At 39.1% G+C, this 23,863-nt stretch overlaps 1 protein-coding gene and 1 long non-coding RNA gene across 2 annotated transcripts in view; one reads left to right on the plus strand and one right to left on the minus strand.

The window, feature by feature from the left end:
- The window catches only part of PHEX (phosphate regulating endopeptidase X-linked), a 153,833-nt gene that overhangs the window by 62,240 nt on the left and 67,730 nt on the right, over positions 1–23,863 (plus strand). Inside the window, exons 10-12 of the mRNA XM_072994286.2 lie at positions 192–285; positions 1,616–1,744; positions 5,476–5,577. Of these exons, the coding sequence (XP_072850387.2) occupies positions 192–285; positions 1,616–1,744; positions 5,476–5,577 (325 nt within the window). The remainder of the gene's footprint in view (positions 1–191; positions 286–1,615; positions 1,745–5,475; positions 5,578–23,863) is intronic.
- LOC140705716 (uncharacterized) overlaps positions 12,366–23,863 on the minus strand; it is a 452,706-nt gene continuing 441,208 nt past the window's right edge. Inside the window, exon 3 of the long non-coding RNA XR_012085190.2 lies at positions 12,366–12,446. This is a non-coding gene — a long non-coding RNA (uncharacterized LOC140705716). The remainder of the gene's footprint in view (positions 12,447–23,863) is intronic.

Consider the following 23,863-nt stretch of genomic DNA (forward strand, 5'->3'; position numbering starts at 1 on the left):
ATTCTCTTCCATTTGATAGATGTTTGTTAGTTCAATCATTGTGCATTATTTCTGAGGTTGAAGCTGCTACTCTGGCAGGTAGTGCACTGGCTTGGAAAAAAAATCCATTCATGCATTGATTCCTAATATCAGCCAGTTGTCTCTTAGTAGACATGGGCTTAATTGTCATAAAAATATGTCTGCATTGATAGGACTATTGCCAACTATCTTGTGTGGAGAATGGTTTATTCAAGACTGTTCAGTCTCAGCCGACGTTTTCAATATAGGTGGCTGGAATATTCAAGGGTAAGTGCGAGTTTTTATATCAATGTGTCTGTCACAAGTGCCCATAAAACCATTGGCAGCAGGCGACCGTCAATTTCCTTGAATTGACTGCAATTTCAATTAGGAAATGTGAATTAGAAGCTTTTATACGAGTCAGAGAACATAATCTCCTAACCTCTCTTGGGTCACAAGGACTTGAATCCAAGCATAGGTTTGAATATTAATGTCACTTCTTTATATGAAGGAAATTAGAAATGTTGGTTTTTTCTGCCTCCAAGTATCTGTTTCTCCTGTTTCTGTATCTTGTGTCTGTGAAAGTTATGATTTTCACTCATTGATAATTTTTCACTCTCTGGTAGTTTGCATAACAAGAAAAATCCAAAAACACAAAACAAGACAAAAACATGTGGTGCCGTAAATACTATTATATTTTAATGTAATCTTTCACGGACATGCTTGTATATGAAGCAGAGAGAAAGAATTTGTAATGAACTGAGTGGAGTTCTTCTCATGTGGAAGTATCATTAGGATTCCTAAGCTCTGCTCTGGTGTGTTGTGTCTGACTTGATTGGCCAACATATGATCTGACATTCTTGAGGTACTTCAGAAGGTGGGACAGGGTCAGACTATATAAAATCTATGGCCATAACTGCTATGGGGAATGAGATTAATTCAAAACGGCAGGGACTAAGTCTGGAAAAGATACTTGTGCTGATTACGTGTCCAAGAATCTCCCAGCTATTTGTATCATCTTATCTGTGGTACCCCACCCTCAAGTAGGCAATAAGCATGAAACATTTTCCTTTGTATGTTTTCTCTAGACATATTTACTTACTGTTTTTAAGGATATCAATTTCTGTGTCAAAAATGTGACTAGTAACTTGAGAGTTCATGTGGTCCATGTTCATATATCAGATGCTATTAAAATAAGGATGGGGGAGCATTTAATCTTCCAGATGTTTTGGCTTACAACTCCCAGTGGTCCCATCCAGAATTCTTAGTGGTAAAGGATTTTGGGAACTGTAGTCCAAAACAATCAGCGGGCTTAAGGCCCCCCTTACACAAAATATAACAGCACGAATGAATGAGTGTCTCGTGAAAAACAAATTAGTCCCACCTAATATGACTTAGTCCCAGCCAGTTAACAGTTGTTCTGAGTGTCAGAAATACTGTTCAGAATTTATTTTAGAATTGCTGTAGCTAAGTATTGACATCAGTGGTAGTTATTTGGCAGTTATTTGACAACAGCATGGTTTTTTTGGACAAAACAGGGATGATGGAGATAGGTTGCAGAATTTGCTCAGTACATTGTAAGGAAACACATGATTTATCAGTTTCAAAATCAAACCAGGTGACCCAAGGGACAACCTCCTTAATGCCTCAATGGGACAAATGTGTCAACACTGTGGAAAGTGCTCTCCCCTATGCCACTGGCAGAATGTTCGTAGATGTGCACTTCCAAGAAGACAAGAGGGAAATGGTACGTTATCACATGTTATACTATTTGAAATTTGTTTGCTTCTTCCACAGTCATAGCAGATGTGTGATATTGTCCACAAACAATGGTACAGCACTAAATTTTGAAATGCAGGTATTGGTCAGGACAGTTTCTGTGGATACACTCTCAAGAAGAGTGTTAAAATGCAGACAGTTATGTCAATCCTTATAAAAAACAAAACAAAACCCACAGTTCTAGCAATTTTATTCTCCACTAGGAGCAGATCTTTTGTAAAACTAATGGGTCTCAAATGCCCATTCAGTACCAGGCTGCTCCAGAATACTTTGGGATCATTCCCTGTTAAAGAGAATGTTTCCTCATAAAGTGGATCAAAAAACAATTTCCAGAAAATGTGAACAATCACAGTTTTAAATGGGCAGAAGCAGAAAATGGAACTTTCCATAGGCAATTTCCCCCATTTTTTTAAAAAAAGACTGCTTTTATCCCTACAAAGATTACATAAAGTCTCAAGCCAGTATACTCTTTACTTCAGGCACAACCTAACGCTAAAGATCACCCTTGTTTTCAAGAAGGTGGCATGCCGGATCACTTTCCCCACACTTCCCACTGTATCATTGGTCTGTCCTTGAGCTCACTTTTACAGCTTTTTCAACCAGTATGTAGCCACATCCCTTCTATAGTCTTCCATCTGTAGCCTGGAAGTAGGAAGTAGTGCAGCTTTGTGGGGAAGAGAGAAGAGAGGCAAAGATGTGTTTATGTTTTTCAGGTCAAAGCTTCCTTTACCAGCAAAAGGATACTCTTTTCATTTCTTCACTTATGCAGTCACCACCTACTTCCAGTTTCTTACTTGATTCCTCAGTCTGGTACTAGGCTTTTGTGGGGAGTTACTGAACACCTTCTCAAAAAATCTCTGAGGAAGCCCTGACACATCCACTATGGTATGGGGCAACTCAGAACTCCACTGGGACTAAACTGACTAAACGCTTCTGGGTGTCTCTCCTCTCCTTTCCTCTCTTTTTCTTTTCCTTTGTAGAAGGAAGGAGAGAATTGCAGGTGAGGCAAAAGTTTTGTTGCACCATTTTGTAATGATTTGACAGCAGAACTAGTTCTATATGGGGGTCTTCCATCATTACCTTTTATTTTGACCTAAGGAATACATTTAACGGTTCATGTTCACAATGTATAATTGCTAGATCGCTGAACAACACTAAAGACAAAAATGTGAAATTCATGCTCACTGACCTTTAACACCAATGAGGAACCTGGTTCTTATTAATCATCCCACTGAGCAGACTGATTGCTGTTGAAAGAGTGAAGCAAAAAGCCAAGGATAACATTTAACAAACTCCTGGAAGAACTGTATTTCCATTTATCTCCATTGTTTTACTCTATGGACTTCCTCAGCCGTTCATGAATATTGGCTTCGTGGACTGCATTGTCCATCTTGCAAAAACATGTAAATGCAAACATTTAGTGAATCTCAGATCTTAAAATTGCAGAGCTGGAAGAGACCCCCATGAATCATTAAGTCCAGCCCCTCTCAAGGGGGCACAGTGGGGAATCTTTCATTTAACACACTTCACCAGAGTTTGTTTATTACTGGCTAACTGTTTTCCTTCTTGATTTCTTCACCAGTTCAACTTTTCAGTAATTCTGTCATATGTAGGCACTAGATTTTTACAAAATCAGTTTTCCCCCACCCCAAGCTTTTATTTATTTTCATTTGGAGTAGGAGTTGGGGTGTGGATACAGGGGAATAAGGAAGGGATGAGTAAGGAGCGGGAAAGGGTAAAATTCCAGAGAGTGAAAAAGTATTCTTACATCCACTTAGTTATCCTAAAAAGGGAAATCACATAAGTAAACAATATAACAATTTTTCCAGAATATCTATCATTACTACTCTCTCCATGGTTTCATGTGAGTTTATAACAAATTCGCCTGAGCACCATTTGTGTTTGTGTACATATGAGACAATTTATGACCTTCTGTCAGATGGTTGCTTCACTTAGTTCAGTACTCCTCACTCTTGGGACTGGCAGGGGCTCTTGTTATCAGAAGCCTTTGAACAGATGATTTCAATCCTATGCAAGTTTATTCAGTATGTTCACAACATTGTAGTCACTTGTGGCTGGTCTCCATCATATTTGACTGGCAGAAGACAGAGCCACAAATGGCAGGTGGAGCCAGGGGGCTGTACACACACATCAGGATTCTTTCTCATACACAAACACACAGAGAGGGAGAGAAGCATTCAGGCACAGAGACTTAAACAGTCCCCTTGCCTCTAATGAAGAAGCTGGCTGAGGGTAGCCTGAGCTTCTGGTGGGGCTTTCCCCAATGGAGAAGCCAGCACTGATTGTAGTCATAGACTTGGAGCTTATGCACACTTATTTGAGAACAAATCTAGATAAAATCATCGAGACTCTGAAAGAAACACAGGAAAGTTTTGGATTGTAAACTGCATGCCATGTTAACACCCCCCACCTTTTTAAAAAGTGGCATCTTCTATTTGTCTTTTTAATGTCATCTATCTGTCTTTGTCTCTCTGTCCATCCATCTGCCTGTCTTATTAAGTCTTGTGTTTCAGCTACACAGACATTGCCAAAATTCGCCCCCACTGCCTTGCCTAGTGGACAGTCCGTGCAAAACAAATAATGAATGATGCGAAGTATGGTGATTTCAGATTTAGCCACTGATGAGCTCATGTCCTGGATATCTTCTTGTCCCTCTTCTGTTATCAAAGAGATATTATTTGTGTCTAAATATAGCACTGTTTTTGACCTACAGTCTAGGCAGCGTTTCACTTGGCTACGCCTGAGCAATTTTGATAACAACTCTGGTGGTATGAATAGATTTCTCCTCCCACCCCTACTGCTACAGCTGGTGCATAAAAACCAGAATATACACCAGGGTCCAATTGTAGAGCTAGAATATGAACTGGCAACCTCCAAGTACAGGGAGTTCATCTCATTAGTGCATGAAGTTAATTGAAACAGTGCTCTGCCATCAATATTCTTCAAGTTACCTTATTCCCTGGGATGCCGTTTACTCCCAGCTGTTGAAAAAACTGGTCATATTTAATGCTATGAATGTACTGACTACCATATTGTATCCAACTTCTATGATATTAAAGGACAGTAATGAATCACAAAAATGAGATGGTACAGCTCTCCTTCCTCATTAAGTAAGGGCATTCTTTTTCCACTTAGGTCAATATCAAAACTCATTCAGGGAGGTGAGTCACCTGCCATTTAGTCCATTGTTACACAGATATTATTGAGCAGCTTTCTTTACACATTTTAATTAGTCTTTAGGATACAGTCTACAATGGTGGTTTTGTGCAGTTCCCATTGGACTTGTAATTGTGTTTTTTTTTAAAAATGACCCCCCCCAGCTTCAACTCTGCCTCCTCCTAGACAAACTAGCAGTTTTTGCTACCATATTCCTCTAGTTTCTCAATACCTAACAAATACCATTTGAGATGAAGATGATGACCAGAGATGATCAGAACACTTTATTATGTACCCTGATGTAGTCCACATCATCTCAGCCTCCAGTTCTACTCTAGCTTTGTACAATTAGTGGCATTAAGCTGGAACTGGTTAAGCCACATGTAAATACACACGCAGACATCGACACCTATATTGGCTGTGCACACACAAGCTTGATCCAACACTTAGTCCTCTTTGCCTAGTAGGCTTGAAAGCACTACACATGTCTTGGTTTCTTACAAGAAATGATGTTTGTTGTAGATGGAAGAGTTGACTGAAGGAATTCGTTGGGCCTTTATGGACATGTTAGAAAAGGAAAACACCTGGATGGATTTGGAAACGAAAAGAAGAGCTACTGAAAAGGTAACGGCCTGTGAATACATTCCATTTCCAACAATCTGTAAAGATGTTTAAATTTTAATTTTTGTTACAAACAAATGTGTGAACTCTTGTACCTTTAGCTTGCATATGGGGCTATCTTCAATGTTAGATATCTTGGGGGCTCATCTGACTAAATCAGATAAATAAGCTTATTTGGGAAGGACTTTGTTAGCAGAAAACCTGGTGTTTCTCTTATTAGATGATTTATGTCCTGGAATTGCGTTTGAAATTACTGGATTGTTTTTTTACAACGTGTTTGTGTTCCTGTAGCCCTACATGTTTTTCATTCACTTTAGATACATATGGATGCCACTTCTCTAAAATATGTGAAATCCATTTAGATGACTCATTTTAAAAGGGACTGCACTTTTGTTATGTTACTTAGAGTAAATGAGACTAAGTATTAGAAATTATTATTGCAGATATTCAGAGCTATCAATTCTGATTTGGATATATTCAGACCTGTCTGAATAATGGCATTATTCAATGAATCCCAAATATTTCTGAATCCAAATGCACATTTCTGGAAGGAAACAAAGCCAAATGGGTTTATGTTCTCATTTTTGAGTATAGATTACCAGACTACAGTTGTATCAGGTATACTGTATGAAAGGATAATGCATAGTATCTTGCAGGTTAGAGACCCCAAATTACTTTGATGAAGTGTGTTTGTAATGCACTATAAAGGGAGATTTCATTCCAAAACAGCATTTGTAACTATGACCTGCCCTTCTATACTCAACTGGAAATTATACTGTGGCTAAAAGTAATGTCTGGTCTGTTACATACAGCACTGATGTTACCTGTCTGTCATGGGTTTGGAGGGAAAGTTCCATCCTATGGGGAGTGGAAGGCGGGACATCAGGAGGAGGGGCTGTACTGTATATATATGTGGAGCGTGTGTGGAGAGCTGGGAGAAGAAGCAGCAGCTGGGAAGAAGAAGCTGGTGTGGGAGTCTGTGTGTCAGACAGGGTACTACTGTGTGTCAGTCAGTACCAACCTGATAGGTTCAGGTGTCTGTATGGTTAGCCAGAACTGATAGGTTCAGGGTCTGTGCTTCAAGTTAAGTGTTCTGTGTGAACCAAACTGTGTGCATGTATGAATGAGACTAAGCCACGTTACTATATCTTATTCACCTGATCATTTTATTTTCCCTGTGTGTTGTTTTAAATAAACCTTATTCTTTTATTTGTTGAAAATCCATCCCTGGTCTGTGTGACTTCTTATAGGGAATGGTTGGTGGCAGCTTAGTGAAAGTGTGGCAGATCCCAGTAGGTCTGGGTTTGTCACATGGTCTAACTTCATTTGGATCTTTTGTGTGTGGCTTTCTGAGTGGCCCCTACATATTAAATAGCACCAAGCTTTTTTGAACCAGTTGGCGGGATTACATTATATATGTTTCCTCTGACATTGCTGTCATTATATTTATTCAGTTGTTTTGTTTTCAAGCACTGCAACATTAGTAGCACTGTAAAGGTTTGCCTTAAAAGACAAGGTAGAAAAATATTTATTCAATCAAGTAAAACAGCTCTCCAGATTTTGGTGGATTCTGGTGAGTCATCTGTGGGAAAAACAGACAGGATTGTGCTTGGTTTGTCTTTTGATCTGAAATAACACGTTCCTTTAAAACCAATTCTATACAGTACCTGTCCAGGTTGATCCTGTCATTTGGGAGGGCGAGCCTCATATGCTGAGTGAATGAAATGATGAACTGATTCATAGACATGAGAGAAATAGACATGTCCTCTTTTTGTCATTATTTCTTCTGGTGAAATGGAGTAACAGATGGAACTTTTGAGTCTTACATGCAGTGAGATTTGATATGCTGTGAAGCCTGCATTATTTCCCTTCACCCCTTGCTACTGAAGAAGGGAAAGAGAGTGACACCATCCTGCTGCTTTGTCCACTTGTACAACAAGATGGAAAGCTGGCATGTCATGGGTAAAAGGCTGTGCCATGTCATCTTTACGCATACAGAGCTCCTTTTAGGCGAAGCTGAATTTCAGACACGTGGTCTTCCGGCTCAGCCCAAGAACAATGTGAGACATTTGAACAGGTTTGAATCAGCCCTAGATCATAGCAATTGCAATATGTCATGTGATCTTGGAAAACAACAGGTATATGGTTGGGTCACAGATGCCTGAGGATTCTTGGAACTATATTGCTGTAATCCCCCATTTTACACTCCCAGGAGAAACTCATCGAAATGCCAAGTAGCAGAGAGAACAACACTTTAAAAAATACATGAATACACAGAAGGAGAGGCAAAGAAATGGCCTTTTCACCTTATTTCCAGAAGTGATTGGATAGCATCTTATTGGCAAATGCCTTCTGTGAGGGGACTGGCATTGAGGGTACAGCTGAGTCATTTCCCATGCTGTGCTCAGATAAAAGGGACAGAATTTGTTTCCCTCCTTACAAAAAGTAAAGCTCAGAATTTTTGGTAATGTTGACGAGAAAATGATTCAAGCAACCTTGAATTCATTTAACATAGTTAAATTGTATGTCATTTTCAAAAACTCATTCAAAAAAGAAGAATAGTGCAGGCTGAACTGGAGCATTATAAGGTGTAAAAGTGTTGCATGAAATGTTGAGGAAAATTCAGGAACAGGGTTAGAAGGCTGTGCTGTTAGAACAGTAGCCATCTTTGTACAGTATTTTCTATGATTGCAAATGAAAGGCTGCAATGTGTAGTAATGACACTGTCTGGAAGTGGATTTCAACAAGGGAGAGATACAGGGTAGCGACACATGAGCAGGAGAGTAGACACTGAAATGAATGGGACTTGCTAGACACAAATAATTTGAGTTTCAGCTCCTGAAAAAAGTACAAAAGGAGGATCACAAATGTACATTCAGAAGACAAAAATCATCCATGCAGAAGGATTAAATCATTTTAATGCTGATAATGAAGTAAGTGAAATTGTTAGATTTTGTTTGCTTCAGGTTTATCATAAATTCAAATGGAGACCATCGGACATCAGAAGAAAACTGAGGTTTGGAAGTCTAGCAATGAAGGAACTAGAAAAGATCCTGAAGTATCACCCTAGACCAAGACCAAGATCACCTACACTATCTTCTCATGAGATGTCCAAAGAATTGGAACCTCAGCTTCAGGATATGTCCTTTTAGTGAGCACTCAGGGTTGATTTCCTTCAGAATGGATAGGTTTGTTCTCCTTGCAGTCCAGGGGACTCTCAAGAGTCTCCTCCAGCACCACAATTCAAAAGGACCAATTCTTTGGCGGTCAACCTTCTTTATGGTCCAGCTCTCACTTCCATATATCGCTACTGGAAAAACCATAGCTTTGACTATGTGGACCTTTATTGGCAAGGTGATGTCTCTGTTTTTTAAGATGTTGTCTAGGTTTGCCATCGCTTTCCTCCCAAGAAGCAGGTGTCTTTTAATTTCGTAGCTGCTGTCACCATCTGCAGTGATCATGGAGCCCAAGAAAGTAAAATCTGTCACTGCCTCCATCTCTTCCCCTTCTATTTGCCAGGAGGTGATGGGACCAGTGGCCATTATCTTTGTTTTTTTAATGTTGACCATTTTTGCACTCTCCTCTTTCACCTTCATTAAGAGATTCTTTAATTCCTCCTCACTTTCTGCCATGAGATTGGTATCATCTGCATATCTGAGGTTGTTGATATTTCTTCCGGCAATCTTAATTCCAGCCTGGGATTCTTCCAGTCCTGCCTTTCACATGATGTATTCTGCATATAAGTTAAATAAGCAGGGGGACAATATACAGCTTTGTCATAGTCCTTTCCCAATTTTGATCCAATCATTTGTTCCATATCCAGTTCTGTTGCTTCCTGTTCCACATAAAGATTTCTCAGGAGACAGATAAGGTGGTCAGGCACTCCCATTTCTTTAAGGACTTGCCATAGTTTGCTGTGGTCGACACAGTCAAAGGTTTTTGCATAGTCAATGAAGCAGAAGTAGATGTTTTTTCTGGAACTCTCTGGCTTTCTCCATAATCCAGTGCATGTTAGTAATTTGGTCTCTAGTTCCTCTGCCCCTTTGAAATCCAGCTTGTACTTCTGGGAGTTCTCGGTCCACATACTGCTGAAGCCTACCTTGTAGGATTTTGAGCATAACCTTGCTAGCGTGTGAAATGAGTGCAATTGTACAATAGTTGGAGCATACTTTGACACTGCCCTTCTTTGGGATTGAGATGTAGACTGATCTTTTCCAATCCTCTGGCAACTGCTGTGTTTTCCAAACTTGCTGGCATATTGAGTGTAGCATGTTAACAGCGTCATATTTTAAAATTTTAAATAGTTCGACTGGAATGTCATCACCTCCACTGGCCTTGTTGTTAGCTATGCTTTCTAAGGCCCACTTGACTTCCCTCTCCAGGATATCTGGCTCAAGGTCAGCAACCACACTACTATATATAGGTTGTCCGGGACATCCAGATCTTTCTGGTATAATTCCTGTGTTTATTCTTGCCACCTCTTCTTGGTGTCTTCTGCTTCTGTTAGGTCCCTACCATTTTTGTCCTTTATCCTGTCCATCTTTGCACAAAATGTTCCTTTAATATCTCCAATTTTCTCGAACAGATCTTTGGTTTTACCCTTTCTATTCTTTTCCTCTATATCTTTGCACTGTTCATTTAAGAAGGCCCTCTTGTCTCTCCTTGCCGTTCTTTGGAAGTCTGCATTCAATTTTCTGTAACTTTCCTTATCTCCCTTGCATTTTGTTTCCCTTCTCTTCTCTGCTATTTGTAAGGCCTCGTTGGAGAGCCACTTTGCTTTCTTGCATTTCCTTTTCTTTGGGATGGTTTTTGCTGCTGCCTCCTGTACAATGTCATAAGCCTCCATCCATAGTTTTTCAGGCACTCTGCCCACCAAATCTAGTTCCTTAAATCTGTTCTTCCCTTTCACTGTGTATTCATAAGGGATTTGGTTTAGATTATACCTGAGTAGCCCAGTGATTTTTCCCTTCCACTGTGTATTCATAAGGGATCCCTTCCACTGTGTATTCATAAGGGATTTGGTTTAGATTATACCTGAGTAGCTCAGTGATTTTTCCTACTTTCTTCAGTTTAAGCTTGAGTTTTGCTATAAGAAGCTGATGATCAGAGCCACAATCAGTTCCAAGTCTCGTTATTGTTGACTGTATAGAGGTTCTCCATCTTTGGCTGCAGAGAATATAATCAATTTGATTTCGGTATTGCCCATCTGGTGATGTCCATGTGTAGAGTCGCCTCTTGTGTTGTTGGAAAAGAGTGTGATGATCAGCTTGTTCTCTTGATAACACTCTATTAGCCTTTGCCCTGCTTCATTTTGAACTCCAAGGCCAAACTTGCCTGTTGTTCCTTTTATCTCTTGACTCCCTACTTTAGCATTCCAGTCCCCTAGAATGAGAAGAACATCTTTCTTTGGCGTCAGTTCTAGAACGTGTTGTAAGTCTTCATAGAATTGGTCAATTTCAGCCTCCTCAGCATTGGTGGTTGGTGCATAAACCTGGATTCCTGTGATGTTGAAAGGTCTGCCTTGGATTCATATTGAAATAATTCTATCATTTTTGAGATAGTAACCTTGGAAGTCACTAATTCATAGGCTTGTCACAAGCTGGGAGCAGCTGGATGGCACCTAAAGATGCCAACAACTCTGTTTAGGAGTAATATTGGATCTAACCATCAGATTTAAGCAGAGGAAAATGACTGGGTTTTGCTAAAGATATAAGAAGATTCCTAGTGTGATGTAGTGGATAGAGTGATGGACAGAGTTTTAATCCCCTCTCAGCGCTGGAAATTCACTAGGAGAGTGGAACTGGTGAAACCACTCCTTAACTAGCTCACTTACTTTTAAACCCCTATTACAGGCTCACTGACCTTTAAACCTCTATTACGGGCACTATAAGCTGGTTAACAGTACAGAACACACACAGAGGTGTAAGGAGTATAACATTACTGTCTGGCTCCAGATGATGATTGTGGAATTTTTAAATCGGGACTTGAAGATTTAAATGGAGGCCTTGTGGTATTTCCAGTCTAATGAAGTGCTGTAAACATGGTTTGCAGAATGCACTTGTCTCTCTTGCAGGCTTTCCTTTTTAAGTTAGGATGGGCAAAATGCAGACAGTTACAGTTAAGTCCCCTTTGACAAACAAATGAAGAGTGTATTGATTATAAATGAATTCTTTAATGAACTGACTTACTCCATAGTACCTTGACTAATGTGTAGATCAGAACTTTGTTTTCTACCCAGGTTTTTGCAAACAATTTATTGAATTCTAACATAAAAATGCATCAATGTGCAGTTTAAAAACATGTATTTAAGATGCTATCTAATTGTGAAATAAACTGCTTAGAAATGGGGTAAGAAACTATATTTAATATTTAATATATTTAAATAAATGCATGTGTTTAGATTAATGCAAGAAGAACAATTAATTTATGGAAGGACACATGCAAAGGTGAGGTGGAATGAAAATATGCATATGGTTTTGTTTATTCTAATGCAGCTGCTCTGCATCTATTTATTTATTTAAAATATTTTCATCCCACCTTTATTTATTTATTTATTTATTTATTTATTTATTTATTTATTTATTTATTTATTTATTTATTTATTTATTTATTCATTCATTCATTCATTCATTCATTCATTCATTCATTCATTCAATTTATATGCCGCCCACACTACCCAGAGGTCTCTGGGCGGCTTACAATAATTAAAATTCAATACAGTAAAAGACAAAATAATTAAAATACAATTAAGATACAATTAAAATTGCCATCAGACCCACAGCTAATATTATTTCAATTAAAAGCCTTCTGGAACAGGAAGGTTTTGACCTGGCGCCGAAATGTCATCAGCGTCGGCGCCAGACGAATCTCTCCTTAAAAAGAACCCAGGGTAGCTTACATCATTAAAAAGACAATTTGTAGAAGCTAAAAACAATATGTATACAAATATTTAAAAAGAATTAAACAAGTATTATATTAGAAACAATTAAACAAGTATTATATTAGAAATCAATACTAAATCATATTTAAAACAACAGAGCAGAGTGCAACCATTCATTTAGATCCATCTGAATACATACTGACCCAAAACCTGATGGCAGATATGTTGTAGGCCCCTAAACTTATTTCTGATTCTTTTTAAAGCAAAGCCAGACACTCAATATGTAGTTAACAACACTCACTTTTATGTGCAAACAAACCAGGAACTTGGAAACGTTACTTTTTTTACTATTAGTATCAGAACCGTCCAGGCTCTGTCTCATTGAAACTGGAATCCAAAGTGCAAATTTGCCACACTCTGAATAAAAAGTATAAAGCTGGTGTGTTTTTTAAAGGTAAAGTGTAGTTCACACACAATTCTCTGGATGGAGCTCAAGCTACTTCTATAGATTACACATCATTCAAAATAACTGGTGTGCCTCACTGTGCTACTAAATGTTTCATGTTTATTTTTTCTTTAAATCATTTTTATTTACTGTATTTTACATGAATTAAAAACTGTACTTAATCATCATTTCAGGGTAAGAATGTTCCTAAATGTAAGCCTTAAACTGGTGTTCGTTTAAATCAATCTGCAAAACAGATGTAGAAGTTGCATTAACCAGCATGCATTGTTGATATTTCTTCCATGTCAATAGCATTCTTGTTGTTATTCCTCTCCTACTGAAGGCTGGCCATCATCATGGCTATTTTGACTTCAGATGCAGCAGCTGTAAACAAAGATGTTACATGGCATCCCAATGGTTATTTGGCTTGAAAGTTCTTCTTGTGCTTCTTCTCCCATTTCTTTTACCTTGAAGGATTAGCCATAACAATATTTTCTTCATTATATTCTTCAGTACATGAGCCAAGTATTTTAGACATGTGCATTTTATTTCTTCAATGATTTGCTATATTACTTCATGATTAATAGTCCCAATCCAAGCAGTTGTTGGGATCCTGTGATAAATCCATATTTCACAGACTTCTTATACAGGAAGGTTCCAGGTGGCCATCCTGGGAGAGGCTTGGAAGTCATCTACCCATAACTGGGCTTTCTCTGTGGTGGCTGCCTCATTCTGGAATTCCATTTTGCTAGATGTGAAGTTAGCCCCATCCCTACTGGGTTTCAGGAGGCAATGTAAGACCTGGTTGTTCTCCCTAGCCTTTCTTTAGTTTGCCCCAAAGTAATCTTATATTCTCCTCTTGGTCTGCTTCATGTGGATTTTTTGCAGCCCATAAAGCGTGCTGCTTATAAAGCATTTAACAAGTCCATGATGGGCTTGTTGTATCACTGCACCCATCGGTTCATGTTTATCATGGTCCTGGAATTTGGAATTTTTCTTTACCAATGTTTTAAACTGCTTTTTTAAAAAATATATTGTTATGTTTGGTTGTGCTCAGAGTAATAGCTTTGCTATTAGTTCGGTGGGATAAAAATGTTATAGATAGATAGATAGATAGATAGATAGATAGATAGATAGATAGATAGATAGATAGATAGATAGATAGATAGATAGATAGATAGATAGATACTACTTCTTGATAGTTGTCCATGTTAAAGTTCAAAGATCCATACCATGCAAAAGAATTTTTATACACTTTTTTTTAATTATATAAAATCCATCCATGTTGATTTAACATTGTGCCACCTGGGTACAGCTTATAATCATTTGTTAAAACAATTAACATACACATTACACTCCTAATCTATACAACGTCCTTCTAACCATTGATATAACAAGTCCCATGTTTGATAATATTTTGTATCTTCTTTTCCTTTGATTTTCAGTGTTAGTCTATCCATTTTGGCACAGTCCAATATCTTTTTAATTATTTCTTGATCTGTAGGTGTTCCTTCCTTTTTCCAGTACTGTCCATATATAATCATCACAGCTGTTAAAATATGCAGTATTAAATATACATTTTGTTTATCAACACTTTCTGGTATTATACCTATTATACCTGGCCTAAAGTCTACATGCTTTTTGATTATTTTAACAAGCCATGTATGTATTTCATTCCAAAAGTTTTTTGCTTTATCACAAGTCCACCAGAGGTGATAATAAGTTCCAGTTTTTTATGACATTTCCAACATTTACTTGACCTATTAGAATACATCTTAGACAATCTGTCAGAAGATAAATGTCATCTATAAAACATTTTATATAAATTCTCTTTATAAGATGTTGCCATTGTTATCTTATAGTTTCTAGACCACAGCTCTTGCCATTTTTCAAAGTCAATATTGTATCCAAAATTTTGTACCATGCAATAGAATCTTAACAGCAGCAATATTAAGGATGTTTATGTGTGGAAAATAGCACAAGAGAGGTGCAGAGATATTCAAGCTTCACCTACATGTAAATGCAGAAAAAATTAAAATATTACATTAAAATTCTTATTAAAATGGCTCCAATGAGCCTTGTCATGTCTTATCACTCCAGTGTAAGCCAACTCTCCAAATATGTTGCAGTCATAGCAACACTAAAAGTGTTAAAATTTCTTTTTGCTGACAAAAAAGGGCCATGTGCATGTCTTTCTGGGAGAGGACAGAGTTATAGTTCCCCATGGTATTCAGTGTATACATTAAACCACTAGGAGAGTCTGGGATTCAATGCCACCAGTATACTCATGACCCAACTCTATCTGTTTTCCTTCTACGTCCAAGGAAACTGTTCAAGTTCTAAATCAAAGTCTGATGTTGGTATCAGACAGTAGGTTTGCAAAGAAACTGAAGTTTAATCCAGATAAGACAAATTCTAAAAAGATCTGCCTTTGAAAAGTGCTTGGAAATGGCAGGCGGTCCAGAATACTCCAAGGAAGCTGTTGATTAAAGACCAGTTATGGGATCCTGTGATTTCACTGTTGTAATAGTTTCACTGGCTATGCCTGTTTCTGAGCTGAGTTCAAAGTGTTATGGCTTGACTACATGTCATAATACTCCTGCCTACAAGACATATAGCTAAGCGTGCATTTTTTTGTTGTTGTTAGAAAGTGGTATAGTAACTTTATTATGGTCAAAGACCAGTAAGACCAGAACAATATAAAATAAATACATTCATTCATTCATTTTATTTTATTTACAAGATTTTTTACCCAAGCCATTACCAGTCTCTGAGCGGCGTACAACAATATTAAAACTTTAAAAACATTAAAACTATTAAAAGTAGGTAATATTATAATAATACCCCATATTAAAAACAGTCATTAAAACATTAATATTAATAAATCCTGATGCTCATATGGCCAGCTAAATAATACTATTTAATTAAAATGCTAAACAGAAAGGTCTTTGCCTGGCGCCAAAAAGCCAAAAGTGTTGGAGCCAGGCAGATCTCTATAGGTAGGGCATTCCAAAGTTGGGGGGGGCAACAGTTGAGAAGGCCCTGTTTCGGCATGCCATCCCCCTCACTTTTTTCAGGGATGGCACCTTCAGAAGGGCCTCTTGGCCTGATCTTAGTGGACGGGCAGGATAATATGGAAGAAGGCGGTCCTTTAGGTAACCAGGTCCTAACCTGTTTAGGGGTTTATATGTCAAAGTAAGCACTTTGAATTGGGCCTGAACAGCAGCTGACAGCCAGTGTAAATTTTTCAGAACCGGGATGATATGAGTCCGTGTGGTGGCACCACTTACAGCCCGGTTGTGTTCCAGATTAGGCTTTTTAAGGAGTGGGGCAGGGATTACTCCCTCTCTTAACGAGGAGTTGATAAACTCCAGGATCCAAGTGCAACCCCCCCTGGCAGATTCCTTTATTAGCCATGATGGGCAAGGGTCAAGTTCCATGGTGGTGGCACAAACCGATCCAAGCATCCTGTCCACATCCTCAGGTCATAACAACTGACACTCATCCAATAAATTATAACATACGTTCAGGGCACTGGACACAACCATAGGCTCTGCATCAACAGTGGAATCCAACTCTTTGCGAATTTGAGCATTTCCCCCCCTCAAAGTGTGTAACAAATTTGTTACAGTGAGCCACTGAGCAGTCCGGGACCTCCACTGAACCATTAGGCTGAAGAAAGTTCTGGGCCACTGGAAACAGCTCTGCTGGACGACACACCGAGGAAGCAATATGACTGGAGAAATGCTGGCATTTCACCAACCGTATTGCCACACAGTAGGCCCCATAATGGGCTCTAAGCTGTGTTTGGTCATAGTCGCAGCGTTATTTCCTCCATCTGTGCTCAAGCCATCTCCCCAACTGCTTCATAGACAGAAGCTCCTCTGTGTACCATGGAGCCATATAGGCTCTGTGGGCAGGAAGAGGGCACCTAGGTGCGGTCGTGTCAACCGCCCAGGCCATCTCCTTGTACCACAAAGCAACCTGGGCTTCGACAGGAGTGCTGACCATATCAACTGGAAACTCCCCTAGAGCATTCAGGAATCCTTCAGGATCCATAAGTCTCTATGGATGCATCATTTTAATTGATCCCCCACCCCTGCAGAGGGTAGTAGTGGCAAAGAGTCTAAATTTTACCAGGAAATGGTCCGACCATGACAACGGGGTTAAAGATAAACCCACCACATCCGGACCACCATCCCCCCGTCCCGTTGAAAATACTAGGTCAAGTGTATGGCCTTTCTCATGAGTTGGGCCGATGACATGTTGAGACAGCCCCATGGTTGTCATGGCGGCCATGAAGTCCTAAGCCGCCCCTGTTAAGGTGGCCTCGGCATGGAGGTTGAGGTCCCCCAGCACCAAAAGTCTGGTGCTCCTCACCACCAGGTCCGAGATCACCTCCATCAGCTCAGGTAGGGAGACTGTTAGTAAGCAGCAGGGTGGGCGGTACACCAACAGAATCCCCAATCTGTCTCTTGAGCCCAACACACAATACAGGCCCTCTAGACCATTTCCCAAGGGGACAGGGAGTCTGGAAAAGTGGAGGGTATCCTTGTAGATTATTGCCACACCACTTCCCCGACCCTCTGGGCGACCCTGGTGTTGGACCAAATACATACAATTGTAGTTTTGGAAATTAAGCAGAATTATAAATTTCTATTAAAAACATGATAAAACCACCTCTTCTTTCCAGTTAATAACATTGTATATCTTTAAAATAAGTAAAACTTCAGCCAGTGTTTTATTAAAAGCATTATATTATCTGTCTAAAACTCGCAACCCAAACTTCTGGTCACAAATAACTATTGCTGCAGCACAGAATTTGGCCACTTGTCTTATAATATAAGGGGCATTGTCAGAGAGTAGCAACTGTACATAATACAATGGAACCTTGACTTACGAATGTCCCTACCTACGAACATTTTGACTTATGAACTGCTCCGGTCGCAAAATTTTGCTTCGACTTGCGAAAGGAGCTTCGACTTATGAACAGAAAAAAGTGTTCTGTTTAAAAGGTGTTCCCTTCCCCCTTCCCCCCTTTCCTGCCCTTGTTTGGACCTAAGTTCATCTTAGGTAAAAAGGAGAAAAAAGGAAAAAATTCTCCCCCTAGTGGTAGAGTATGGATTAACCGGCTTTGCACTCATTCCTATGGGAACTAATGCCTCTACTTGCAAACGGCGCCGCTAGATAAGAACGAAAAACAGCCAGAACAGATTAAATGGTTTTCAATGCATTCCTATGGGGAATTTTGCTTCGACTTACGAACGTTTCAATGTACAAACACTGTTCCAATGCGGATTAAGTTCGTAAGTCGAAGTTCCACTGTACTCCTCTGATCTCCCGGGAGATTTACAGATAATAGGAAGTAAAAGCTCCATATGCAAATCCTGATAGCAAGTACAATATAGGAGTACATGACCAACTGATTTGACTTTGTCACTATTAATAGGGCAGAGACAATCTGATGGAGGCAAACCTCTAAATCTTCCCTCCAGAAGCTTAGAAAGTAATACATTGAGCCTAGCTGGGTAGAGTGGGCGGCATATAAATTAAATAAATAAATAAATAAATAATAGTGTAAAAGCCCTTGAGACTGGGAACAGGCTGTGTTGTTAACACTGTCACTCCTGCAGCTACACTAAAAGTTTCAATTCTTCTTCCTTTGATTACTTCCTGGAAATTCTCCCTCTCTGGAACAGTGCTATCCCTTACAGCTCTGCAGAGTTCCCAGTGGCTCGAGAAAGTAAGGTAGCTGGCCTTCAGAGTGAAGAGGAGGCACCACTACCTATCTGCCCTTCCTCTGGCCTGAGGGAAGCATTCACTGAGTGGAAGGCTTGGAGACACTCCCCCTCCCTGTCTTTTTACAACATAGAGACAAGACATGGGAGGGGGGGAAGTTTCCATGAGGATGCACACATTGATGCAAAAACCAGGTAACAGTGTATCAATTCTAAAACCAGCCCCCACTTTAATTCAACAGTGTAGTTGTGCGCTTATTTATGATCTATGAAACCCTCTGTGCCATAGAACCAGTTAATCTGAAAGGCCACATTCCTTTTCCTTAATGAACTTGTCTAGGTTTTAACATCCCTAGGGGAGGCCCCCCTCTCTCGGCCAACACAGTTGGGAAGTTCACGGCTATAAGTGGAGCTGACTAAATCAGCAAAAGATGAGTTTTACCTAACTTATCTTTTCTGTTAGAGAGGCATCTGAGAGAGAGAAAAAACAAGGACCAGTCACAAATCAAAGCCGCCCAGAGTGGTCGACCAGACCAGATGGGCGGGATACAAATCAAATCAAATCAAATCAAATCAAATCAATCAATCAATCAATCAATCAATCAATCAATCAATCAATCAATCAATCAAAGCAAACTAATTTGCAAATTCATACACAGTCAGCAATTAAATATATTATTCTCCTACGAATGGGTTATCTAGAAAATATTTGGAGGCAGTTTTGGCAGAAAACAAGAGAGAACCTTCTCAGGTGTTGCTCCTCAGCTCTGGAATCCTAAATACCAAGGAAGGGCAGAGAAGCTCCATCTGTCTTGTCCTTAAGTAGCTGTATTATTAAATGGACTCAATTTCTTTGAGGGGTTTATAACACTGTGTGCCTGGTAGGTTCTGTAGCACATTTTATCATCTGGCCATGTTTGCACTTCATCAATAATTCTCATTCTGGCCCAGCTCTTAGTCACCCTGTAGCATGGAAGAAATTATGCTGAATGTAGAAAATACTTTTTAACGGGTTTTCCTTTACCGCACATGAGAGGCATAGATAACAGGCTGCTCCATCAGCAAAACTGTACCGAATGATGTGTTCCATAATAAGTGTTGTGTAGAGAAAAGAGATCGAAGTTACATAAGACTGAGACCACATTCGTGTGATATTGACATGGGTCCTCTTTGCAATGTGAATTCAAAACTTGTTTATAGAAAGAAGAAGAAGGAAGAAATTAATGTTGTCATGTGAAATAAATAAATGATACTGCCTTCTGTTATCTCGGCATGATAAATTAATATATTGCTCACTCTTCCCGAGACTTGACCTGTTTCTAAAAATGCTGCTGAATGTGGAAATGAATGAAACTGATTGAGGGACTCTCGGATGGTGTAAAAGACTGGGTCACCAAGTGATCACATGGTGCAATTATGTTGTCTTGGGCTAAAAGTTCAGAATAAAAGAATAACATTCAGGGGAATACATATCTCCTGCTCTTAAATTGTCTTCCCTTCGCAACATGACCTCCTTTGTTATGTCTCAGCAATGAGACATGAGAAGAAGCTGATGTTTACATTCCTGTGACCAATCATGCTTCTGCTTTTAACATGCTTGTACAATCAGACATCTTCCACCACTTGAGAAAGCATGGTATGGCTTCTAGGTTATGAGATCAGCATTTTATATAGAGACCCTGGTTATCCCATTACCCCTGTTCTGAACAGGGCTGGAGAGGGGAAGGTGGGCATCACATAGCGCCACAGATGGTTTCACATAATTTTGCTTGTGTATAATAAAAACCTACTTCATATGATCTTTTAAAACAAAGAACCTACTTTGTGCAAGTTTATATTTACAAAATGATACTCTTTTGCACATTTTTTTTTCATCTGCAAAATGAAGAATGCAAAAGTGCATGGGCTTTATATTGCAATTCCTTTATGGCGCAGGTGTGTACCTTTCAGCTCTTTATCATTCCCACTCATTATGGCTAATGGTGAGGGATTATAACTCGCAATACCCAGAAGGCCAAAGGGATAGGACACCAATGGTGAACCTCACAGACTTCCTTGGGTAAAGGGATATGCATAGGATGGCACAGGTGTACAGAACTTTGGAGAGACACAGACACAGGAAGGCCTGAGTTTAGTGATTTGATGGTGCAGTGCTTTCATTTTTGGAGACAGCTGTTACTCTTGAAAAACACAAGGATAATAATAATTTAAAGGGAATTCCCTGGTCAAAAACTATGGGTTCATTAACCAGGTGTAACGCTTCCCTCTTCTTTGGCTTGATCTGAAACTGCTTGCCATTAGGTACTCAGTTGTCTCTTATCTTTTGGTGTTAGATGATTTGCCGCTGTCAGCTTGTCCCTTGTTACCTGGACGCTGCTGGTGCTCAGTCAGTTGAGCAGGGATGTCAGTTCCATTAATAACCTGAGCTTTGCGCAGACAGATTGTGGGAAACTGGTGAAGGGAAAGGAAATTGTATTTAACCCTAGGCTCCCTGCTGTCATTTCATTTCCAGACCCCAGCATAACTCTATAAGGCAATTTCATGAGACCAAAAAAAAGGTTTGTGACCAACTCTCGCATTTGACAAAGAAAAGGACAAGGAAGAAGAAAAAGCTATAGATATATGTGCACCCTAAAGAAGCTGTTGTCAGTAGTTGAAATGTAACAATACGCAAATAAAAAATAGCAGTCATTCTCTTAATTATTTAAATATTTCCATGTGGGACCTTTAGAACCAATGGAGTCAGCACTGGTATGGATTTCGTTTTGGTCCAGCAGTAGGGTATTTTGTCTCAGTGCTGCAGCAGGATGTATTCTGGGGAAACACCTAATTATCATGGATGATAGCTGACTTGTGAGTGCTCAGCATTATTTGTATGATTGCCATGATTGATTGATTGACTTATGTGTTTATTTATTTATTTATATTTATATCCCACCCATCTAGTCATTCAACTACTCTGGGTGGCGTATATCAAACACAATAAACAATTAAAATAACACCAATATCCAAAAATAATTAATCATTCAAGATGGAAAAAGACATAGAAGATAGATCAGATAGTGCCCGGAGGGAAGGCAGTAATCTCTGCACTTAACTTCACCCTGACCATTTACAGTCTCTGCTCCTGCCTCTCCTACAATCAGTCATGTCTACTGTTGTTATGTCTGAAATTCTGGATAACATTTTTTGCTTCTCTGAATGTGGGCTACAGTCCAGAAAAGCCTGCACCATAATACACTGGTTAGTCTTCAAAATGACACAGAAACAAGAGTGTTATGTCACCTTCAAATCTATTAAGTGCTCTTTGGCATATGTTTTTATGGACTGCAGCCCAGTCAGTAAAAGCCAATGCCTGCCTGCTCCCAAACTTGTTGTAGCTTTTGGTACCTCAGACTAATATCGTACAACTTTCCCCAAAATGTCACAGGACTTAGTGTTGCTTTTGCTTCACTACATTAAATGACATGCTACAGTAAACTCATACTGTGCAGCTGAAATTTAATGTATTTTTTACTTGCAGATCCCCCATGGATCAAACACACCACTTGTAGGTAGGGGAAGTGTAAACCTTTTCCTCCCTCTGGATCTATACCTCCATCTTCCTTAAATTTTAGGAGGGGCTAAAAACTCACACAGTCCATGGGTACCAACTATTTTTTGATACTTTTAACCATGGATCTCTTTATAAACATAGCAAATGGTGGAATTTAAAAAGATTAGTAATTTTTATTTATCAAAACAACAGGATGAACCATTGAAGAGAAAATAAAATGGCAGCATTGAATAATGTGGATTCTTTTAGTTTGCTGCAGATGAAGTAGCCATAATGTAGTACCATTTCTCATCAAGTGTCAAATTATTTTTTATGCAAGCATCCTCTTCATCTTTAGGCTACCAAATGGGCACAAAATCAAGCCCATTTTTAATTTAAATGTAATTGTTCAGGAAGTGAAATACTGTGCTTGGACACCTATTGGTTATTTACATCTGCAGATCTGTAGTGGCTAATTTTATGACATGGCAGTTTGTTAATTAGAGGTAATGTGCTCTTGTGGTTTATGCCATTGCAAATAATTCCAGCAGTAATATCAGTGTAAATTATGCAAGTGTAAATCATCAATAGGATTCTGGCCAGTATTTTGGTTAATCTAGTTGCCACTGAGAACTTTAATACTAGATGGAAAGCCAAAACTATGCCCTACATCTGTACCCAACTTCATTCTTTCATTCTTCACCCCCAAGTTTTTTTAATCACCAAAGAGAACAAGATATACAAAACCTCCCCAATATATGAAATTTCTACACATGATAGGAAGATACATATTAATTATGGATGTGTGATTCTCTTATTTGCTGAACATACAAATCGAACATTTCACTGTTGGAAGGAAATATAGATGACAAATGAGTGCTTAACACTGGGACAGTTTTTCTTCTGTAGCTGGAATCATTCAATCAATCAATCAATCAATCAATCAATCAATCAATCAATCAATCAACCAACCAACCAACCAACCAACCAACCAACCAACCAACCAACCAACCAACCAACCAACCAACCAACCAACCAACCAACCAACCAACCAACCAACCAACCAACCAACCAACCAACCAACCAACCAACCAATTTTACACCACCCATCTGACCAGTAGTCACTCTGCATGGTTCACCCAACTTTAACATTTCTCTCTTAAAGCCTTGTGTACAGAGGTGCAACTGGGAAATGTTAGTTCGTGGACTTAATTATTTTTTGAGGGATGGGTGGTGTTAAATGTCCATGTGTGAACTACACAACTAATGGAACGAATTACCTCTAGAGGTGGTGAGTGCTCCAACACTTGGAGGCATTGAAGAGAAAATTAGACAATCATCTGGCAGATATTCTTTGATTTGTATTCCTGCATTTAGCAGGGGCTGGGTTCAATGACCTTATGGGCACTTTGCAACTTCATGATTCTATCATTCTATAATGTTTTTCTCTTCCCTACTACTCCATGTTTTGCTCCCGCTTCCACATTCCTGTTGTGGCAGAGAGAAAAAATCCTGCTCAAAACAAAGTATCAAATACATCAATTTTGTTTGCCAGCCCCAATAGAAAACAAATATCCTGAGCATGTGTTATGCATTTTAAACTCACTGAAACCATAGCATCACCAAGACTATGTGAATAATAAGGAATTTGCTTTTCTAATACTGGTGTCAAACATATTTTCTTGAGAATA

The sequence above is a fragment of the Pogona vitticeps genome, chromosome 3 (assembly GCF_051106095.1).
Source record: "Pogona vitticeps strain Pit_001003342236 chromosome 3, PviZW2.1, whole genome shotgun sequence".
NCBI lineage: Eukaryota > Metazoa > Chordata > Lepidosauria > Squamata > Agamidae > Pogona > Pogona vitticeps.